Source organism: Elaeis guineensis, chromosome 3, assembly GCF_000442705.2.
Source record: "Elaeis guineensis isolate ETL-2024a chromosome 3, EG11, whole genome shotgun sequence".
Taxonomy (NCBI): Eukaryota; Viridiplantae; Streptophyta; class Magnoliopsida; order Arecales; family Arecaceae; genus Elaeis; species Elaeis guineensis.
In genome coordinates, this window is record NC_025995.2 from 5,161,578 (window position 1) to 5,181,703 (window position 20,126).

The following is a 20,126-nucleotide window of genomic DNA, read 5'->3' on the forward strand; positions in this document are numbered from 1 at the left end:
CTGAAAATGTTGCCTAGATACTTGTTCCATCTTTTAATGGCCCTTTTTTGTTTTTCACATCAATAAGATTAACTTAACATTGGGGGAATATTGTCTTTCAATGTTCCAAGCTCGCTTAATTACATTTTGCACCATGAGACATAAGAGCTAAAATTTTTTAAATCTAAAAAGTATAGGCCCTCTAGGTTTGAAACTATCAGCATGAAGAATGAGTGGATGGTAATCGGAGGTGAACCTAGCCAAATGCACTACTTCGGACTCAAGAAAAATCTCGAGCCATAACTCGAATGCTTGGGCTCTATCTAGCCTCTCTCAAACTCTTGCTAAGCCCAACTTATTGTTACACTAGGTGAACTTAAGGCCAGAGAAATCCAAATCAACTATACCTACTTGACGGAGGAAAGCTTGGAATTCTCTAACATTCATATTTACGTAAAAGGATTTACTATCCCAAAGACTGAGCAAGCAAGATCTCTGTCCAAAACTTTCTACTGTATAAACCATTTATTTTAGCATAGACCACACCTATCACCCAAGTCTGACTAGATGGGGGAGAGATTATCCTAAAAAATACTTGACCATCAAAGAAAGTGAAGTGAACATTACCAACATCTAGCTTTTAGGCTACCACTATGCCACCAAAGAGAGCTCTGTCGATGGATCCATATAAACCTACCATCTTGGTCCCATTATCCAAACCATTCCGATAAGAGAACTTTCGATAGCCTAGTTTCCAAAAAGTCCACTATATTAGGGTTATGTTGTTTTAGTAGGGTTGAAACTGGATCGGATATGGATCAAATACCAGTATATCCATATCCATATTTATTTTATCTAGTGAATACAAATACAAATATAGATATTATTTGAATGCAAAAACTCCTATGCATATTTCTTTTAAACGGATACGGATATAATTCAGATACTGAAAGTATGGATATAGTTACGAATATAATTTAGATAATTAAACTTTATAACTATAGAATCTAAGATATTACTAAAATTAGATGATAAATCAAGTTAATAATATATTTATATAGTTAGATATTTTTTTAAAAAATTAATAAGTACTATATAAAATTATATAGAGCTATATGTACATTCAGATATTCGGATAGTTATCTGTCCATATCCATATCTTTTTTTTTTTTTGATGAATATGGATGCAGATACGGATATTAGTCGAATCCTCAAATTTTTATTTATATCCAGATTGATTCGGATATGAAAATGGATCCGAATAGATAATATGCATACTATTTTCACCCCTATGTTTTAGGGTAAGTTATAAAAAAAGATAGCTCCAAATCAAAATTTTTATAAGGATGATGTTTAGCGATCACCATAAAAACAAGCCGCGAGATACATAGGATAGTAATGTGAGACAAGCATATAATACATAGGGCCAATAGAAATCAAGATGCGTTATTGGTGTGGTGTACTATGATGCATGTAGTGCACGGTATTATTACTTCCTGCCCTCTACTATCATGCAAATGTAACGATTGATTGAGCATTTAGTATAATTTTAATTGTATCATTGGTGGGTTATGTAACTGGGGTTGACTTTGGAGCACGAGTTAAAAATGGACGGCTATCAAAGTACCCTCATGTCTGGCACTAGAGAAAAAATTAAGGGTACATTTGGTTAGTCATTGAAAAAATAATTTTTTTAATTTTTAATTTTTAAAAAATAAAAATCAAAAAGCAATATTTAGTAATACTATAAAAAGTAAAAAATAAAAATCAAAATAATCAAAATAATTATTTTATATGCAAAATAAAAATATTTTATTTTTTAAAATTTGATTTTCTTTTTTTTTTTTGCTTCCGCACATCTAAAATGTCAAACTAAAAAGTAAAGAGTCCGAATCCTTCTCCTTCATCGAGCTCTTCATCTTCCCACTCCCTTCTCCTTCTTTTCTTGAACCCTTCTCTTAGCTCTTCATCTGCCATTCCCAAACCTTGTTTTTTGCTTTATAGCAACGTAATTATCAAACATATTTTTTATTTTTTTATTTTTACTTAATAATAAAAATTAAAAAAATAAAAAATATTTTTTTAAAAATTAAAAATTAAAAATCAAAAAATATAATCAAACACATCCTAAGTAAATTGGGTCAGCTCAGATGCGAAAATTCCCTCAGGTGGCTTGAACCCAACGAGTGGATCCTTCCGCGTCACCACGTGTGGATCCCGTGATAGCTTCCTCTCTCTTTTTTTTTTTTGGTGGCACTTAAACCCCGCCTTCGGCGTCCAATTTGCAAGTGAGGCAGTGTCAAGGCGGTAGGTTTTCTCATCTCCCTCTCCTTTCTCCAGGCCTTCTTCTGTCCTTCCTTCGCTTCTGATCGTGCACGGCCGATTCTAGGATTTTGATCGCAGCCTCTTGAGGCGTTCTAGGATTTGCCTCTTCTTCGTCTCGGCTCGATTCGATTCGATTTGATTCGTGTAGGGGAGTGGACGGCAAGATGGTGATCCAGATGCAGCCGTACGGGATCCAGGCGATGCTCAAGGAAGGGCACAAGCACTTGTCGGGGCTCGACGAGGCGGTGCTCAAGAACATCGATGCTTGCAAGCAGCTCTCAGTCATCACTCGCACCTCCCTCGGCCCCAATGGTGAGGGCTTCCACTGCTTAAAATCTCATTAAATGCTCAACTTTCTTGGCCCAAGATTTGATCTTCTGGTGATTTGTGTGGTTTCGAGGTCGCATTGGTACTTTCATAGTGATTCTATTGAGTGCATTGTGGTTGTTCTGTGATTAGGTTTCACCTTTGTCGCGGTAATCTGCATGGTTTCTGTTGTCTTTAATCAGTTGAAGATATGAAAATAAATCAAAGGAGAATCGAGTACCAAATAATGTAAATTATATTTTCTTAAAAAAACACAATCTTTTCAAGTTGTTTGGCGCATCTATTTGTAAACCTGAGTGGATACCGTAAGCTTTAGTTTTTTGGGTCTGTATATATATTCCTTTCCCAGCATTTCTTGTGGAACTTGAGTTTCAGACGAGAACAGCTTACATGATTTTTTTTTTTTTTTTGTTCGTTTCGGTTGTCTAGTGAACGAATTCTGTTGTGCTTGATTTGATGCCTCAGGAGCTTTTCTTTTCTTTCTTTTTTTTCTTTTTGTTGGGTTGGCCGGTGGAGAGAATGGTTTATTATTGATGAAAAATGTTTATTTTTCTTAATTTGTTCCTGGATCTTTAATATCCAATTCAAGCATTTCATATGGAATTTAGTTGCTTCTACACGCTTGGCTTTGGTTTAGTGTACCTTATTGCTTTCCTGTTTTTCTGGAAGATTGGGAAGAAAGCTGGTGGTTTTGTGAGATTGCATTTGTTGTTTTCTTGAATTTTTCGTGACATGTACAGCAGAAAAGGTTTGATGACTATTTTGATTTTTTTCCCAAATTTCACGATCAGTTTCATCCTTGGTGTGGATGCACATGTATGATGGTGTTCTGTGATTATTCTTGGCCTGATTATGGATGTTTTATGAGTTGATTTTATGGTTATATCCATCAATTCTTTAATAATTTGTGTAGGCATGAATAAAATGGTTATCAATCATCTGGACAAGCGCTTTGTAACAAATGATGCTGCCACTATTGTGAATGAGCTTGAGGTCCAGCATCCTGCTGCCAAGATTTTGGTGCTGGCAGGAAAGGCCCAACAGGAGGAGATTGGTGATGGAGCTAATCTTGCTATTTCCTTTGCTGGTGAACTCCTTCAAAATGCTGAGGAGCTTATCAGGATGGGGCTGCATCCCAGTGAAATAATTAGTGGCTATACAAAAGCAATCAACAAGGTTCTTGCTGCTTTTATGAAATGTTAATGCTGTTAATTCGATATATCTAAGAACCATGGTGCTCATATGTGCATTTTATATCTTAATGATCAGACCGTGGAACTATTAGATGAGTTGGTTGAAAAAGGATCAGAAACCATGGATGTGAGAAACAAAGATGAAGTTGTTTCTCGAATGAAAGCGGCTGTTGCTAGCAAGCAGTTTGGGCAAGAGGGTACTTTGTGTCCTCTTATTGCTGATGTGAGTACCTCAACAACGTGAGCTCATCCATTATTTTGTTGGTTTTATCGTTATTATGAATGACTTGCTATCGCATGTTAGGCATGCATCCAAGTCTGTCCAAAAAATCCAGCAAACTTTAATGTAGATAATGTTCGAGTTGCAAAGCTGCTTGGAGGTGGCTTGCACAATTGTACGGTTGTTCGCGGTATGGTCCTAAAAAATGATGCCATCGGAAGTATAAAGAGAATGGAAAAGGCAAAGGTAAATAGTATAATAGTTTCTTGATTAATTTTGCTTTTTTTTTTTTGTTGATGTTACACATATAGCAGTTCTCGAAATGTGGTTTATTTTCTGGTGATATTGGTCTGAGATCATGCCATGGGCATGGGTGCCAAACACAACAATTACTATTCATGCCTGTCACTTGATCATTTCCTTCTCTAGAGTAATTGATTAAAATGGTTTAATATCTCCATTTGTTTACGTAAAGCTTGAAACACACATAACATCCTAAAACTACATAACTTTATCATTTTAGAGTGCAAGACATGTAAAAGTTTATGAGAACTTTCTTTTAGAGACAATCAAAACCTAATGCTCTTGCTGTATGATGCAGATAATGTGCAATTAATTTGAAATTTACCTGTCAACCTTAAGAGGTTCTTTTTGGCATTTTGGGAGACCTTGGGTTGAGGTGTCTGTAGGTGAGTTCCAAAAAAGTCTTTTTGTGAAGAATGGGACAAAACCCTACAGTCCTGACTCGTAGTAGGGTCCCATGCATGCAATGCATGTGCAAGGAAGAAGCCCTGTGGAGCTTGAGTCTAGCTATAGATAGAAAGATAAAGCTTTGACTTCTATTTTGCAATGATACTTGTGGAAAAACATGAAGCGAAATAACAAAAAGGTGTGATCTAGCATGTTTTGTTGATTTTAAGTAGTAGGCTTTCTAGCATGCACTAGACTCTTGACCTTATAGCATGATATGGGAGGCCTCAAATCCGGGCATGCATATGCTAGACTTCAAGATTTTCCTATCAAACACATGTATGAGTTTGCACCATGTGCTTTATGTTAACCCCTTGAAAAATGATTAACCATTCAAAACCAATAATAGTTTATCCAAATATAAGATTCAAACCGTTGAACATGCTCTATGATATAAAAAGTGCCTACAAACAAAAATTAATGTGTTTGGTGTTTACTGATCTAATCTTCAAGTTGGTGTCAAAGTGGATGGTCTAAATGGTATGATACTATGTTTTGCTTTGATCGAATCATCAACACCTAGTGGATCTAAATATACCTATTGCGGCATATGTAGATTATTATTGATAAAGTGTATATTCAGTTTTGTGCCGTATCACATATTTTACTGAACTAGTGCAATTGTTATCATTCATTTTTGTTTCTAACTTGATGCATAAGTTAGGAATCTAGAAATATAAATTTTGATTTTTAGGCAATTTTTTAATATAAATTACGGTCAATAGTTTGGATCTACAATTTGGGTGAGCTATCAAGAATTATATATATATATATATATATATATATATATATATATATATATATATGCATATGTGCATATAAAGATATGATCCGGTTCATTTTTTTGGTATTTGAGTCAGTGATGTTAAAGGCGCCAAAAGGCACGCCTCAGGTGCTCAGGCGAGGCGCTAGAAGATGTCATCGTCCCTTGATACTTCAGGCGATGCCCTTTCACTCAGGTGCATGTCTTTGGCACCTTTTAGGGCTTTTCTTAGTCAGACAAGGCGCTTGCCTTAGGCGCCTTAGTAGGGTTGGAAATGGGCTGGTCGGGCTCGAAATTTTTTGTCGAACTTGTCGGGCTTAGGCCCGAAAGTTTGTAAAAAACTCAGGCTCGAACCTGATTGGGCCAACTCAATTTTCAACAACTTCCCTATCTTTAAAAAAAATAAAATAAAAATAAAAAATAAAAAAGCCGAGCCCTAATCTTTTCCTACCGCGGCTCCGCCTCCCTCTATCTACGGCATCTCCACGCCCGACCCCGCGCCCGACGCCACTTGCATCTCTTTTGCCCATTCGCAGCTTCATCTCAAAGTCATCATCACGGTCGTCATCCTTTTTGCAAGGACTAACGGGGGTGGACTGAAGAGCCCTCGGTGAGTCGAGGCTCCGTCGGAGGAGGTAGCACATTACGGCGATTAGATCTTTATCAGGTTGGCCGGCGAGGACGTCAAACGGAAGTCCTGTAAGAAGCTCATGTGGCGGTGGAGTGCCTCCACCGTGGAAATCCCCCACCCGATGCGGCAGATCTCTTCCTTGACGGTCTCATCATAGAGGCCACAGACCCACCGCCCATTGTGTTGCTCCCACAACCATGCGATGTACGTCAGTGTGCACTCCTCCGTCAACCCACAGCACTCGCACTTTGCGAACTCCATCTCAATCTGCCCCCTGCCCTTCCCATCTGCCGCAGCACTTGGTCCCCCTCCCCCCCGATGCCTGTAGCTCCTCCGCCTCCCTTCGCCCTCGTTTCCCCTCCCCCCGACACCAGTAGCTTCTTCACGCCACACCCACCCCGCCCCCCCGATCCGTTGTGCCCTCAATGTCAATTGAGAACTGGTGAAATATAGGGGGCAACGTGGCATGTTATGCATCGTGGATGCATTACCGTAATGGATAACATGGCATGCTATCCACCGTGGGTTATCGGGCTTTAATCGTGCTGGACTTTGGGTTCGGTCTCGGGCCGGGCCAAAGGTATACCCAAGTCCGGCCCGGTTCGAAAGACAAATGAGTCCTATAAATAGGCCCAAGCCCGGTCTGAACTGTTTCAAGCCTGGCCTGAAGCTCAGCCAGAAGTTGAGCCGGTTCGAGCCTAGTTCTAGCACTACACCTCAGTAAACTCTACGATTAATTTTTTTTTTTAATGGTTAAAGAGTGGTAAAAATTTAAAAGGCCATCCATTTAACTTCTCGGCTCCATTACTAATAAGGGGTAAAGTGGTCAATTAGTATGGCAAAGTTAGTTTTAAAGAGATAGAGGTTGATTCAGATGAGACGGAAGAAGATGTTGAAGTATATAAAATCCAATGAAGGAGGAGAAGATGAAAGTAATAACAACTATGCAAGAGGAACTAAATATGATGATTCCATTGATAAACTTTAGGCTTTAGGACTGTTTATCTTTTTTATTTTATTTATATGATTCCATTTTAGGGTTGTTTATATTTTCTGTTTTATTTATGAGACTCCATGAATGAATTTTAGAGCTTGTTATGTTTTCTGTTTCATTCATGAATTTAGAGTTGTCTATGGCTTGTTATCATATACTTTATTTTGAACTAGTTGAGCATTTTACTGTTTCACATATATTTTATGCTTAAATTGTTAATTATGTGATAATTTATGTTACAATAGTTATCTCTAGTTGTTATTTATTTATATATCATATTTTTTATTTTTTTTTTCAATTTTAGTGCCTTACTTCACTCAGGCGAGCGCTTTTCTAGTGCCTCTTGCCTCAAGGCACTAGACCCCCCAAGCGCCTTAAGGGCGCCTTTCACCTATGACTACCTTGATTTGAGTTCTTTGTTTTGATAAAATGGTATTTGAGTTCTTTAATTGGTCTGAGATGCTAGTATGGGATATTAACAACCATGCTCTACAAAAACATGCCTTCTTAATAATCATCATCACATTTGGTGGTCATTGAATGGGAAAATTGGGTCTTAGTTGTTCAGGATGTTATAGATATTTGCTTGAAAAGATGCGGGCATCAATTCAAAAGCATTATTTTCCTCATTTTGACAGAACTCAGTCTCCTAGGGTACAAAGAGAAGTATATATTGGAATCTTCTTGCTTGACATGCCCACCTACCCTTGAGGTAAGTGTGGCAATTTTTGACCATACCCATTTACCCGATCAACCTACCTAACCAGACCTGTTGGGTTTGTGGGCTAGATACTGGTTGGTCAATCCTGACTCACCAGCATGTTGTAACGGGTTTGGGTCAGGGCCCCTGAACCTATTGCATATCTGTATTTCCTTTTATTTGTTTCCTATGACATAAGTAGGAATTAGATTACAAGCTCTGACATGTAATGCTTAATTGCATTCTTCAGGGTGGTACAGTATGTGTTTCGTAGCAAGTCAACCATGTATGGTCCTCTTTTATGTATCTGTATCTGTTTTAAGCTTAACTTGTGGATTGATGTTGTGCATGTTGTCATATTCTTCTGGACCAAGCCTGTTATCTCTGTTGGAGCACCAGTTCATTATCTTAGCATAAAAAATGGGGTATTCTGCTTATGAACGAGACTCGATATGGTTAAATGGCAATCTGGGAATCTAGCAGTTTAATAACCATGAGAATACAAGATAACTGCCTTCTCTTTAATCCTCTTACATAATTTTCTGATATTTAAAGCACCCCAGCAGTTTCCTTTGGTTCTTAGTCTGCTCACATATTCATTTTGATGATGCATGCTTTTTGTAGATTGTGGTGTTTGCTGGAGGTGTTGATTCATCTGCAACTGAAACAAAGGGAACTGTTTTAATTCACAATGCTGAACAGGTAGTATTTTGACCAAGGATTTATATACCGAATCTTACTGCTTCATATGGGGCATAACATACCAGACATTTAAAGAGTTGAAACATGGAATTTCCCTTGTACCAAGTGTCAGTGAAGTGATGTACCATATTGGTTCTCGGTACTCCCTGTACCAGTATTCATACAAAAACCAGTATTTACATCCTTTGATTGTGACCAAAAAAATTATTCATGTGTGTTGCTGTTCCCCCATTTCTATATTTTTTTTTTGTTTTATTGTAATTTCAGTTTTTTTTTTCATTTATATAAGGTGTAAGAAAAGTTTCAAGTACTACATGCTTATTATGTATCAATCAGCACTGATGTAGTTAAAATTTTTTTGTTGTAAATTGCCTCTCAAAATTTAGGAAAGTCTTAGATTGTTATTCTTAAATACATTGGTGATTCTATTAGATACTTAAATCTCAATTTGTTTTTCGTTCACCTGTTATTGCAAGTTACAAATGGCCCATTTAACTTTGTGTTTTCTTTAATAACTAAGCAATTCCCTATTATTGAGCTTTGATTTTTTGAGGTTGTAACAAAATTAAGACGTGAAATTGCATAGTAATGATTATTCCAAGCCAAAAATTAAACTACTTACTAATTAATAGTTTATGTCACAAAGCAACATTATTCATGTGTTGATGCTCTATCAGGCTATACATACTGATAACCTGTGATATGATATTGTCATTGGTATGGTAAGGCATGTCAATATAGGTAGGCAAGGTATTAAAAAGCCAAGATATAGGATAAATGATGTATTTACTATTGTCGGAAAATTAAAACATATCATGTTCTTTTTTGTGCCTAGTATGAGCTCATTCATATTGTGCATATCTTGGATACATACCTCGTCAATGGGCCATTGGTATGATATGTGGGTGTTTACCTTCATACGATGTGTAATGCATATGATCGTGTCAAGCGCATTGCTTAATGCTCATGGATATGTTGGTGTGATACCTCAACTCTACTAGTTCGCCCATGTACCAATGTTGACACATGTACATGTGCAGATGTGCATAACATGTTAGCAAAACCAGTTAACCTTGCTTTTGAGAAATTTAAGAGGTCTAAGGCAGAAGGAGAAAGAGGGAGAAGAGGTGGGGGGGTGGGGGGGAGGCGAAAGAGGTTTGAAGGGTGAATGATTGGGAGAAATTTAAGAGGCATAAGGCAGAGGGAGAAAAAGGGAGAAGGGGGGATGGGTGGGGGAGAAAGAGGTTCGAAGGGTGAAGGGTTGGGTGTCAAAATGGGAGGAGGTTGGCCATTGGTGGGATGTGTTGACTTACAAAGCATGGAACCTGATGTTGATGGAAGATATGAATGCTGTTTGCAGCTAGAAAATTATGCAAAAACTGAAGAAGCCAAAGTCGAGGAGCTCATTAAAGCAGTTGCTGACTCAGGTGCCAGGGTGGTTGTCAGTGGAGCTGCGGTTGGAGACATGGCATTACATTTTTGTGAGCGCTACAAGTAAATGAGCTCTTCTTCTCATACTAAATGTCATTTATACCTTACAAGCATACAATTTTCGTGGAATTATCTCTTGGATGGGTATATTATGAGCAGTGTTACCCAATTTCTATAAAGTAAAATTTATTTTTTAAAGAATTTTCCTTTGGGTTTCTTCCATTCCGTTTTTCTTTTTATTTCAATCTGGTGATTAATCTCAATACATAGATTACTTTGGCAGAAATATGTTCCAATCATTTTTACTTGCTAAAATTCATGTTAGTCCTACAGGTAGCTAGTAGTCTAGTACTGAATATACATTGGTTTGTCTTATTTTCATTATTCAGCTGAGACCTGGATGCTATAAGGTTTTATTTTCTTGAGTGCCAGGCAAGTTTATTGTGCTATCATACTTGGCCTTGAAATATAATTTTTCATTTAGTTGTCATAGGATGAGGTTGATCAATTGGTATGGAGGTTTGTGTGGGTTTAATGTATTTTACATCTCTCTCTCTCTCTCTCTCTCTCTCTCTCTCGGTGCATGCTTTGGATCCCAGGTTTTCAATTTCTTCTTGTCATTTCTTGCTCGATCCTATTTAATTTTCTATATTTATGCCTTGCGCACCTATGTTTGAATGCATGTTTGTGTTTTCAAATGACAATTTCTACATTGTAATCTAATTGATAACAAGGTTCAGAAACTTGGTTTTAGTTTCAGTTTCATTTCCACCTGGCCAAATAAACTTTTTGAATTTAGATTGTTTGGACAGTTTAGCTTTAGTTTTAGCACAGCTGTGCCATAGATTATAGAAAATACAAATGTCGTGAAAGAATTTAGGCAAATATAGATGATAAAACAAGTCACAAAATAAATTAATATTTGTTTTGGAGTTCATTGTATTATCTGGGATCTTTTGGTGTATTACTATTGTATCTTCTTATGTGACATGGTCAAAAGGTTGCGCTTATTTAAAACTAAAATGGTCGAATATACCTTTCACATTGTTTGTGGCAGTTTAGAAGTATGACAACCCACATGATTGGGTTGTCTTAGGCTATTTAAAACAAGTTGTCAAAATCTCTTGATATTATTGTCTCAAAATCATCTTTAAATTCAATTCTTGATTTTGACAATAATGCTTCCTGGGATTCAGAGAAACAAGTGACTAAATTAGCACAAAATCTTGTATCTAAGTTAAATTTAGCTTGTTGTTTTCAGCAAGCAAGCCTACTTTAATATCAGTTAAGCCCGAGACTAAAAGGTCTTGGTCTTAAGTTCCAATTTTTTGCTGAAACTTTAAACCAAGATTTTTAGTTTTGGTACCGGTAGCTGTTTCGTTCGGCCGGCGGCACGGTTCGATATGGTTCCGTATCAGATCGGATCGGGGCGAACTGACAAAGGAAAGGATGTTCTGAGGAAGAGAAAGAAAGAGAGGAAGAGAAATAGAAAGAGAAAGGAAGAGAAAGAGAGAGGGGGTCCGCTGGAGAAGCCGTCAGAGGGCTTCCGGTTGGCCGCTATGGCTGTCGAGCGGCATAAACGCTGCCTGTAGCTCCGTGGTGTGAAACAAGGGCGATCGCCCCTGTTTCATAGATTTTTTAAAAAAGTCCAATAACAGTGAAGCCAACAAAGGATTTGCACTGTTTTTGATCTTTTTTTTAAAAAAAAATTGAAATAGTGAAGCCAGCAAATCGATTGCCGACTTTATTATTTTTAATTTAAAAAAAAAAATCCTAAAAAGTGAAGCTAGTAAACGAAGTGCTGGCTTCATTATTCTTCTTCCTCTTTAAAAAAAGATCGACGCCCATCGCTTCTCCGACTTTGCCTGCATCGCTTACTCTGCTCGGTGGCCACGACGGCCACCTAGAGACCTCTGGCGGCCTCTCCACCGTCCCATCCTTACATTTTTGGTTGTCTCCTCCCCTCTCTTTCTCACTCGTTGCAACAACCCCATCAGGCAAATCGAGCCACGACGGCTTCCGCCATCCTTCGGCGGCCGTAGAGGGCTATCACTGACTTCCGGTGACCTCTCCCTCTTTTCTCCCTCTGCCTTTGTTTTCCTCTTTTTCTTTTTCGGCACCGACGTATGCCATTTTCTCCATCGAAATCGTCTCGGTTCTCCATCGATCCTGTTCGGCACGTCCCAAACCGTCCGGTTCAGGATAGTTCTAAGAACCATGCTTTAAACCATGTATGTTATGCTTGTGCATTGTGCATTTTGTTTAGACTTGAGCAAGTACACTTGCATGCAAGGTTTCAGGAACTGGTATCGAGGTCCGTGCCGATTTTTGGTCGGTACAGTACGGTATCAGCAATAAAAAATTAAAAAAATTCATCCAATAGTCAAAAAAATAAAAAAAAATCAAATCGAACCGGTATCGTACCGCACCGTATTAGACCAAACCGTCCAGTATTGGACAGTTCGGGCTGATATCATACTGAACCGATCGGTTCGGTCTAGTTCAGGCCATTTTTCAAAAAAGCTAGCCTGAACTGAATCGGTTCCTCACCAGTACGGTATAGTATGGGATGTACTGGCTCGGCGGGCCGGTACACAATACCATGCTTGCATAACTACATTATTGTGAGAATTCCTTTTTTTTTTGTGTTAAATAGGGTACTTCATAGTTGAAAATAACTAAGTAAAACAAAAACAAAAGGGGTTATCATTTACGTAGATGAGTCAAAGGAATATTTTATCAAAGTTTTATAATGTTTAAAACTAGCTGTTTATTTTGATTTATACTTTCTGCATTGTTGATTATTTGACCTAGATGACCTAAGCAAGACAAGGGCCTGTGATGAGCTTAGATGGTTTATTTGTGTATAGGGAGACATTTTTGCATGTATTTACGTATAGTGAGTTTGTGGCTCATATGAGACATCACTGGAATAGAGCCTTTTCTTTTGGGTGCAAAACATCAAAGATTTGACTTGTATGTATCTGATGATATATGAAGCCATTGTTTACTAATTTCTGCCATCTCGGACAGACTCATGGTTCTAAAAGTTAGCTCAAAGTTTGAATTGCGGAGGTTTTGCCATACAACTGGTGCTGTAGCTCTTGTAAGTTTCTTTTTTACCTGAGAGTCTTTTTCCTTTTTAATTATATAAGTAGATGGTGCTTACTATCACAGTCATACATTTCTTTTATTGTAAACACAGCTGAAACTTAGCCAACCAAATCATGACGAGCTGGGTTATGCTGACTCTGTTTCAGTGGAAGAAATTGGTGGCGTTCGGGTATTGTTGCCATATCTACAACAGCCATCATCATTATTAATGTTGTGAATGTTCTTTTGGCTAGCTTGCTTTCTGAAACATCAATTGTCTCGCCTTTTATTTACATAGGTTACTATTGTGAAAAATGAAGAAGGTGGAAACTTGGTTTCTACCGTGGTCTTACGAGGTAGTACGGATAGTATATTAGATGACCTTGAAAGGGCTGTTGATGATGGTGTTAATACATACAAGGTGAGTCTTGAAATATAGTTTCTTTGATGTATGAACTTCATCCTTAAGATAACGAGAAGCAAGGGTGTAAGTGATACATCTTATTTGCAGTTTTACATCTTATGTAAGTTTGACCTTTTTCACTTATGCTAATGCAGTCTTTCCATTGCTCAACAGGCAATGTGCAGGGACAGTCGCACAGTTCCTGGGGCTGCTGCTACTGAGATAGAGTTGGCAAGAAAGTTGAAAGAATTTTCCTTTAAAGAGATAGGGTATTATTTATTGTTCTGCTCTAATCTTCTTAGATATTCTGAAAGACAATCTGACAATCTGATGGAATGTATAGCTCTAACAAGACATGCTACTTTTTGTTATCCTTTTTTATTAAATGTTTTATTTTGTGTTACTATCCATAGTCATTCTTTGGGATTTCCAAGTTTTCTAGCACTATAATGTTTGATTTGTAGTTACGTAGGATAATGATATCTCCAGATAAAATATAATTACTATTTACTACAAATAGTTAGCTATGTTTATATCATTATACAAGCCTACTCATAGTTTAGAGTAAGGAAACGATGTGCCAAAATATGCCTTAAATGGTAGCTTAAAATAAAAGGATTTCAATGGTCTTGGTTTTATAGGATGGTCTTTTGGTGTCCTTTAAATGCCTTTTTTATGTGGATAAAGACACCAAAAAATTGTGGTAATAAGATCCACTATTGAATGGGGGCAAAAATTCTTGTGATGGATTTGACCTCCATGCTTGTCCCTCACTTTTTGCTCCTCCATTTTCTTTTTCTCCTATTTTGTTTCTTGTTCTATCTCCTGAAATCAAAATCCTATACTTTTTGTGGCTTAAGGTGGCATCTTGATTCAAAAGGCATCTTGATTCAAATAAATTATCTCATCCTCCCTCCCTGAGGTGGTGTCTCTCTTCTTGCGAAGAGGAGAAAAACCCTCTTTAAAGTTCTTATGTGCAAATTCCAATGCAATAATTAATTCTATATTTTTGTTTTGTTTTTTGACAGTGGATTCACAAAGGCGAGTGGAAAATTTTCACATGCCGGTGGTCCTGAAATCTGTCAATTCATCTCGTGATTTTGCTTCTCTTTTTGCAGGTTGGATCAGTATGCCATTGCAAAATTTGCGGAAAGCTTTGAAATGGTACCTAAGACCCTGGCTGAGAACGCTGGGCTGAACACCATGGAGATTATTTCTTCCTTGTATGCTGAACATGCTGCTGGAGACACCAAAGTCGGTATTGACTTAGAAGAAGGTGTCTGCAAGGATGTCTCAACCATGAATATCTGGGACCTCTATCTCACCAAGTGAGCCTCTTCTCATTGGTTTTGGAATCATCGAGTATTCTTTTGGTTCACTACAGATGTTTTCTTGCCTTTCTCCTAATCATGTTTTTCAAAACTTAAAATTTTATGCCATCATGGAATCAACATCTGCTAATTTAACTGTCTGCTTAAAACTGCAATTTCTTGGTAGCTTTTTTTTTTTCTTTAGTTAATTGAGGATTTATGTGGACATTGCCTAATTAGTTATGGATGCAATTATTTTAGAATAATTTGGATGGCTTTGAATGCATTTCCAGTATTGATTCTTCCAATCGCCACAATGGTGCCAAATTTACTCTCTAAATATATAAATGGGATTGTCGGATGACTAAACTAAGCGCATGAGGTGACCACAAAGGGCCTACCATTGTTAGAGTTTGGTATGTCAAAAATCATTGACATTTTTTTATACACAGATGCTGCTTTTGGAGAGAGGCAGCAAGTTGTTCTTTTAGATGCTTTCAGTGGGGAGATGGATTCATTTCTTTCTTATATAACCAGTTGCTGTAGACATGATCAGTTCGGACTTTATGAGTGAAATGTCTTGTCATCTCTTTGGTTGATCTGAATGAGCTATTCTTTGAGTCAGAAAAATCTTGATGGTAGTTATATTCAAAAAATATGCCCTCTGTGGTAAATGGGAGGTGCTGTCTAGGCATGTGGGCAGGGGAATCCTCTTCTTCTCAAAAAAGTGCTTGTTTACCTTGGAAGATATTTCATGTGTGATTTGAGGTTCGATATCTTCAGCATTTCTTAAATGTAACAGTGATCCATAAGTGACCAAGGGAGGCATGAGGGCTGCTATTGCGGAGTTTGGTAAGATTTTTAAGGTGACTGTTGGGCCACATGTATCGATTATTTCAGCTGATGCAAGATACATTTGCTACATATGGATGCTTTTGAAATAGAAATTTCTTATACTTACCTAGAAGAATAATTCCCTACTCTATAATTTATATTGACTCTCTATATATATTCCTTCACAGCTATCGTTTAATGTTTGCTTATTTCACTTTCTAATTTAAAAAACTGGATCTATTATGTGTGTATTCTGAACTTAGCTTTCTGCTTGTACTGAAGTAGAATATTTTTGTAGCTTTAGCGCATGGTGCTTTGTATAGGTGTCAACTAAATTTGTCCGATCCTTTGGGCAGATTCTTTGCACTCAAATATGCTGCAGATGCTGCTTGTACTGTTCTCCGGGTTGATCAGGTGGGCTCTGTTCCTATTTCATAGTTTCCTTGTGGTATCATTTTGTGTGTTGCAATTATTGACTACTCTAGCTAGCAGCATGTGTATTGACATTGAAACATATGCTCCTTGGGCAGATTATAATGGCAAAACCAGCAGGTGGTCCAAAGAGAGCGCCACCGGCTGGGATGGATGAGGATTAATGATGTGCATATGGGTTGACTATGTAATGGTTTTATACTTTTATGTATTTTAGTAGGTGAGGACAGTAGCAAATTTTGCTTCCCATCCAGGGAAATCTGGTAAATGAGCATCTTGACAAGCCAACCACTTGCAGTGTCGATTTATTCTTGACTCCCTTTGTCTGATTTTTGCAGTTATATGTTTCACATTACGATGCTAGATCTTCGAGGTTGGGATAGTTCATTCTTTAACACATGCAGCAGTTTTGAATGCGAAATTAAGTGTTATTATTGGTGCTTTTGTATTCCTTTTTTTTTACCTTCTTTTTTTATTTTTTATTTTTTTTTTATGCTATGTAGTTGATAATAGGTACCATTTTAAGCAGTAAGGATTTTGCCCTCTATTATCATAGGCTTCCTGTATTTTTTTCCAAGGCACATTTTCACATATCTGTGGCTGGAATCAGATCGGATATCATCATGTCTATATCCATTTTTGTTTTATTTGATGGATATAAATACGGGTATGAATATTATTCGGATGTAAGATTTTATATTCATATTTGTCTTAAATAGATTGGGATATAATTCGGATATTACAAATATGGATATAATTATGGATATAATTTGGATAATTAAATTTTATGATTATAAAATTAAAGATATTATTAAATAGATGATAAATTAAATTAGTAATATGTTTATATGATCGTATATTTTTTTAAAAAATAATTAAATATTATATAAAATTATATAAGATTATATGTAGATTCGAATATTTGGATATGAATCAGATAGTTGTCTATTTATATTTATATTTTTTTTATGAATATATATATGAATATTAATCAAATTTTTAAATTTTTATCTATATTCAGATTGATTGATCCAAATACGAAGATAAATCTGAACAGGAAATATTTATACTATTTTTACCCTAACAAAAATTTCATTGCTTTTGCTAAATTTGATGTGATTGAGCTCTTAATTTGCCATTGCTGCTTATTCAAATTTTCAGGAATATGATAATCCTTTGCTTTTGCAACTCTCATATTTATCTGGGCACCCTATGCTTGGTCCTTTGCATGTCGACAAACAGCGTATGTTATATGTTAAAATTGTGGCTGCATTCGTTGGTAAATTGGGCTATATGACCCAATGGGTGCACCCCTTGGTTATTCCCATCTCAGGATTTTTATCTCTATTTCGAGGTGCTAACTGTTCAATTTCTACAAAATTACCAATATTTTCGGCATTCTACGTATGCGTAAATCGATTTTACTGAAGAAGCCAATGTGATATTTCTTCATGTGATCCATTAGGTAAGAACCGAAAACCGGCGTTCGCATTGCAAAGGCTGCTATAAAGAGAAAAAGTGCGTCACTTTGAAGATATTTGCGGTAGCTGTCCGTTGCCTGGTATGGTGAGGCGAGCCAAAAAAATTGTTATAAGTGGCCAACTGATATTTGAGGTGAGGAGAGGCCTGGATAAAGACAAGGACACAGACTATCCTGAAGTGAAGATATGAGGCCCCTGTGATGTGTGGAGGGAGAAGAGAAGTCTCTCATGGCCTCTCTGCTCTCCCTCCATCTCCCCAAGCCCAATCCCAATTCTCCCATCAGAGCCTCATCCTCCTCCTCTCCTTCCGCCGCCACCACCACCACCACCCAAGCCCCTCCACAGAGTCTTGAACAGAAGTTTGGCCGGCAAGGAATTAAGTTCACCGAATCCGGCGATGTCCCCACCGTCGAGCTGAGAGTAAGGAATGGGAGCTCGCTCCACCTACGTATACCTGACGGGCTTATCACATCCTACAAGCCAAAGGTCTACTGGAAGGATGAAGGATTCGAGGAGGTGCTTCACACCGTTGGCGCCGGCGGGCCGGGCACCCCTAGCTCGGTGAAAGGTGGGCTTGGTTTGGTTCTCAATGATGTATCAAGATTGGATCCTGATGGTTCTCCTTGGAGCGCTTCCCAGTGGGCCGTGAAGGATTCCGACTCGGATTCCATCGATGCGGTGCAGGTAGCAAAATCCTGTTCCAATGCTTGTTCAGATAGTGCTCCGTTTCTGATGAAAGATATTGTTCTTCTTCTGAAGTATGTTCGGTAATTTTTGGTGAATTTGAAAATTCTGAGCCAGTCTTTTTCCTTTTCTTTCTTTTATCTTGATCTTAGCTTTTCGGAGAGAATATTTTCATATTAACAATTGAAAAAATAGATTTAACAGTTTAAAGCTACAAGAAGGGCATAACATTTCACAGAGACTGTCTCGGAGAGTACCCAAAAAAAAAAAAAGAAAAAGAAGAAAAAAGATTTATGATGGTTAAAGATTTGCTAGAGGCTCTGAATTTGCTCAAAAATTTCTTCTTCATGTATAAAGTCATTTCCCTTTGCTTAGATCGTGGGATGATTTTCGATACTTTAACGCCCGTTAGGTAATTCTTTATACCCTTATCATCAAGAATTTGTTAAAGCATTGCATATTTATCATGGTGTATCTCATAATTTGTTAACTTCTGTGTAAGTATCATCAGGATATTACCCTCTTGTGGATAGGAGTTCCATTAGAGAACATGGTATATTGCAGACTTGCCCCTCATGGAGTGATAGAAAGATTTGCAACATTTTACGATTCATGAATGCAGAGATCTGATCCTTTTAGTCCTACGCCCTTCTTGTTGTAGTTTAGTTTTCCATGGCTTTGTCAAGTATGCTTGATATTTAAACTGTTTTGAGGCTTGGCTTTGTATCATCATTATTATTCTCTTTGCAAAATAAATAGTTGAGTTGAGTGGGAACCTCTTTTTCTTTGGCCATCTTTTGCAGGTTGAATTGAGCTGCACAAATGGAGATGGCTCACTCGATATAACATACATTGTCTCTCTCTATCCCCTCAGCATGGCAACTGCAGTCGTCGTAAAGAATAAGGGAGCAGAGTCTGTAAAGCTCACAAGTGCCATATTGAGCCATCTCAGGTTCAAAAGCCGGTATGGCTCCGCTGTTGAGGGTCTCAGGGGCTGCTCCTACTGTGCCTACCCACCTCTATCTTCTAGCTTTGGTATCTTGTCTCCAGACGATGCTATGGAACCTGAACCTCCCAGTTGGTACTCCTTTCTGGGTTCTGCTTTCAGCAAGGATAATGACAAGGAGATCAAGGATTCATGGACTGTAGAGGATGATTTGTATACCATCTTGAGGGGCAAGCTTAGTCGAGTCTATACTGCACCTCCAACGGAGAGACTGAAGCGTATATATAGAACTCCACCCTCCAAATATACAACTATTGATCAGGTATTGCTCCTTTTCTCATCTAGGATTTTTTTGTTTCTGTTCATCTTCATTTTTTCTCTGTTAAAATTATTGAAGTAGAATAAACCACCAATAAGAGTCTAAGCTTTTGGTAATTAGTTTCTAATACCTACTCTGTGGAGATTGAGAACTACAACAAGAGGAAGCATGGCCAAATTGAGTGAGGGCAGGATTCTAACCTGGGTCATTGGCAACTAGCACTGAGTGACTTTTGTCTTTGGTAAAAATGGGTAGAACACCCTTAAAAGGCCTCAATGAGACCATATATTAGAAAGTCTCGTACAATCAGTTTGTAATAGCGAAGCCAACTCCGGATGTAGAGCATTACTTGGGGAAATATCGCAATTAAAATCTGTGCTTGCAGACAGATTTTAGAGGAATAGTATGTACTACGTGATTAATATATGTGCATCAGTAGCTATATCAATACCGAGTAAGTTGGCACCTCACTAATAAATGGGGATGCGTAAAAATATGAAAGGTTGTCTATCTGGCAAAATGGAGAGTAAGCACATTCCATGTGTTGCCATGGCAAATTTATATAGACATGGTTATCATGTAATAGAGAACTTCCATGATTGATCCATA

General features: G+C 37.6%; 2 protein-coding genes across 3 annotated transcripts in view; both read left to right on the forward strand.

Annotated features, from left to right (window-relative positions):
* The first annotated feature begins 2,251 nt into the window (after positions 1-2,251).
* On the forward strand, positions 2,252-16,523 carry LOC105042271 (T-complex protein 1 subunit theta). Of its 2 annotated transcripts, XM_010919406.4 has the most exons (14): positions 2,252-2,286; positions 2,369-2,616; positions 3,545-3,807; positions 3,901-4,047; positions 4,129-4,290; positions 8,507-8,584; positions 9,945-10,078; positions 13,049-13,121; positions 13,221-13,298; positions 13,407-13,529; positions 13,686-13,780; positions 14,630-14,839; positions 16,012-16,069; positions 16,186-16,523. In XM_010919406.4, exons 2-14 carry the CDS (start codon positions 2,469-2,471, stop codon positions 16,249-16,251), a joined length of 1,635 nt encoding a protein of 544 aa, XP_010917708.1. In that variant the 5' UTR covers positions 2,252-2,286; positions 2,369-2,468; the 3' UTR covers positions 16,252-16,523. The 2 variants fall into 2 exon arrangements, with proteins under 2 accessions (XP_010917708.1, XP_073109696.1); XM_073253595.1 differs by lacking the exon at positions 2,252-2,286 and having other exon boundaries at positions 2,328-2,616.
* A 1,182-nt stretch (positions 16,524-17,705) lies between these two features.
* The window catches only part of LOC105042272 (photosynthetic NDH subunit of subcomplex B 2, chloroplastic), a 3,367-nt gene continuing 946 nt past the window's right edge, over positions 17,706-20,126 (forward strand). The window contains exons 1-2 of the mRNA XM_010919408.4: positions 17,706-18,252; positions 19,056-19,520. Of these exons, the coding sequence (XP_010917710.1) occupies positions 17,797-18,252; positions 19,056-19,520 (921 nt within the window). The 5' untranslated portion in view covers positions 17,706-17,796. The remainder of the gene's footprint in view (positions 18,253-19,055; positions 19,521-20,126) is intronic.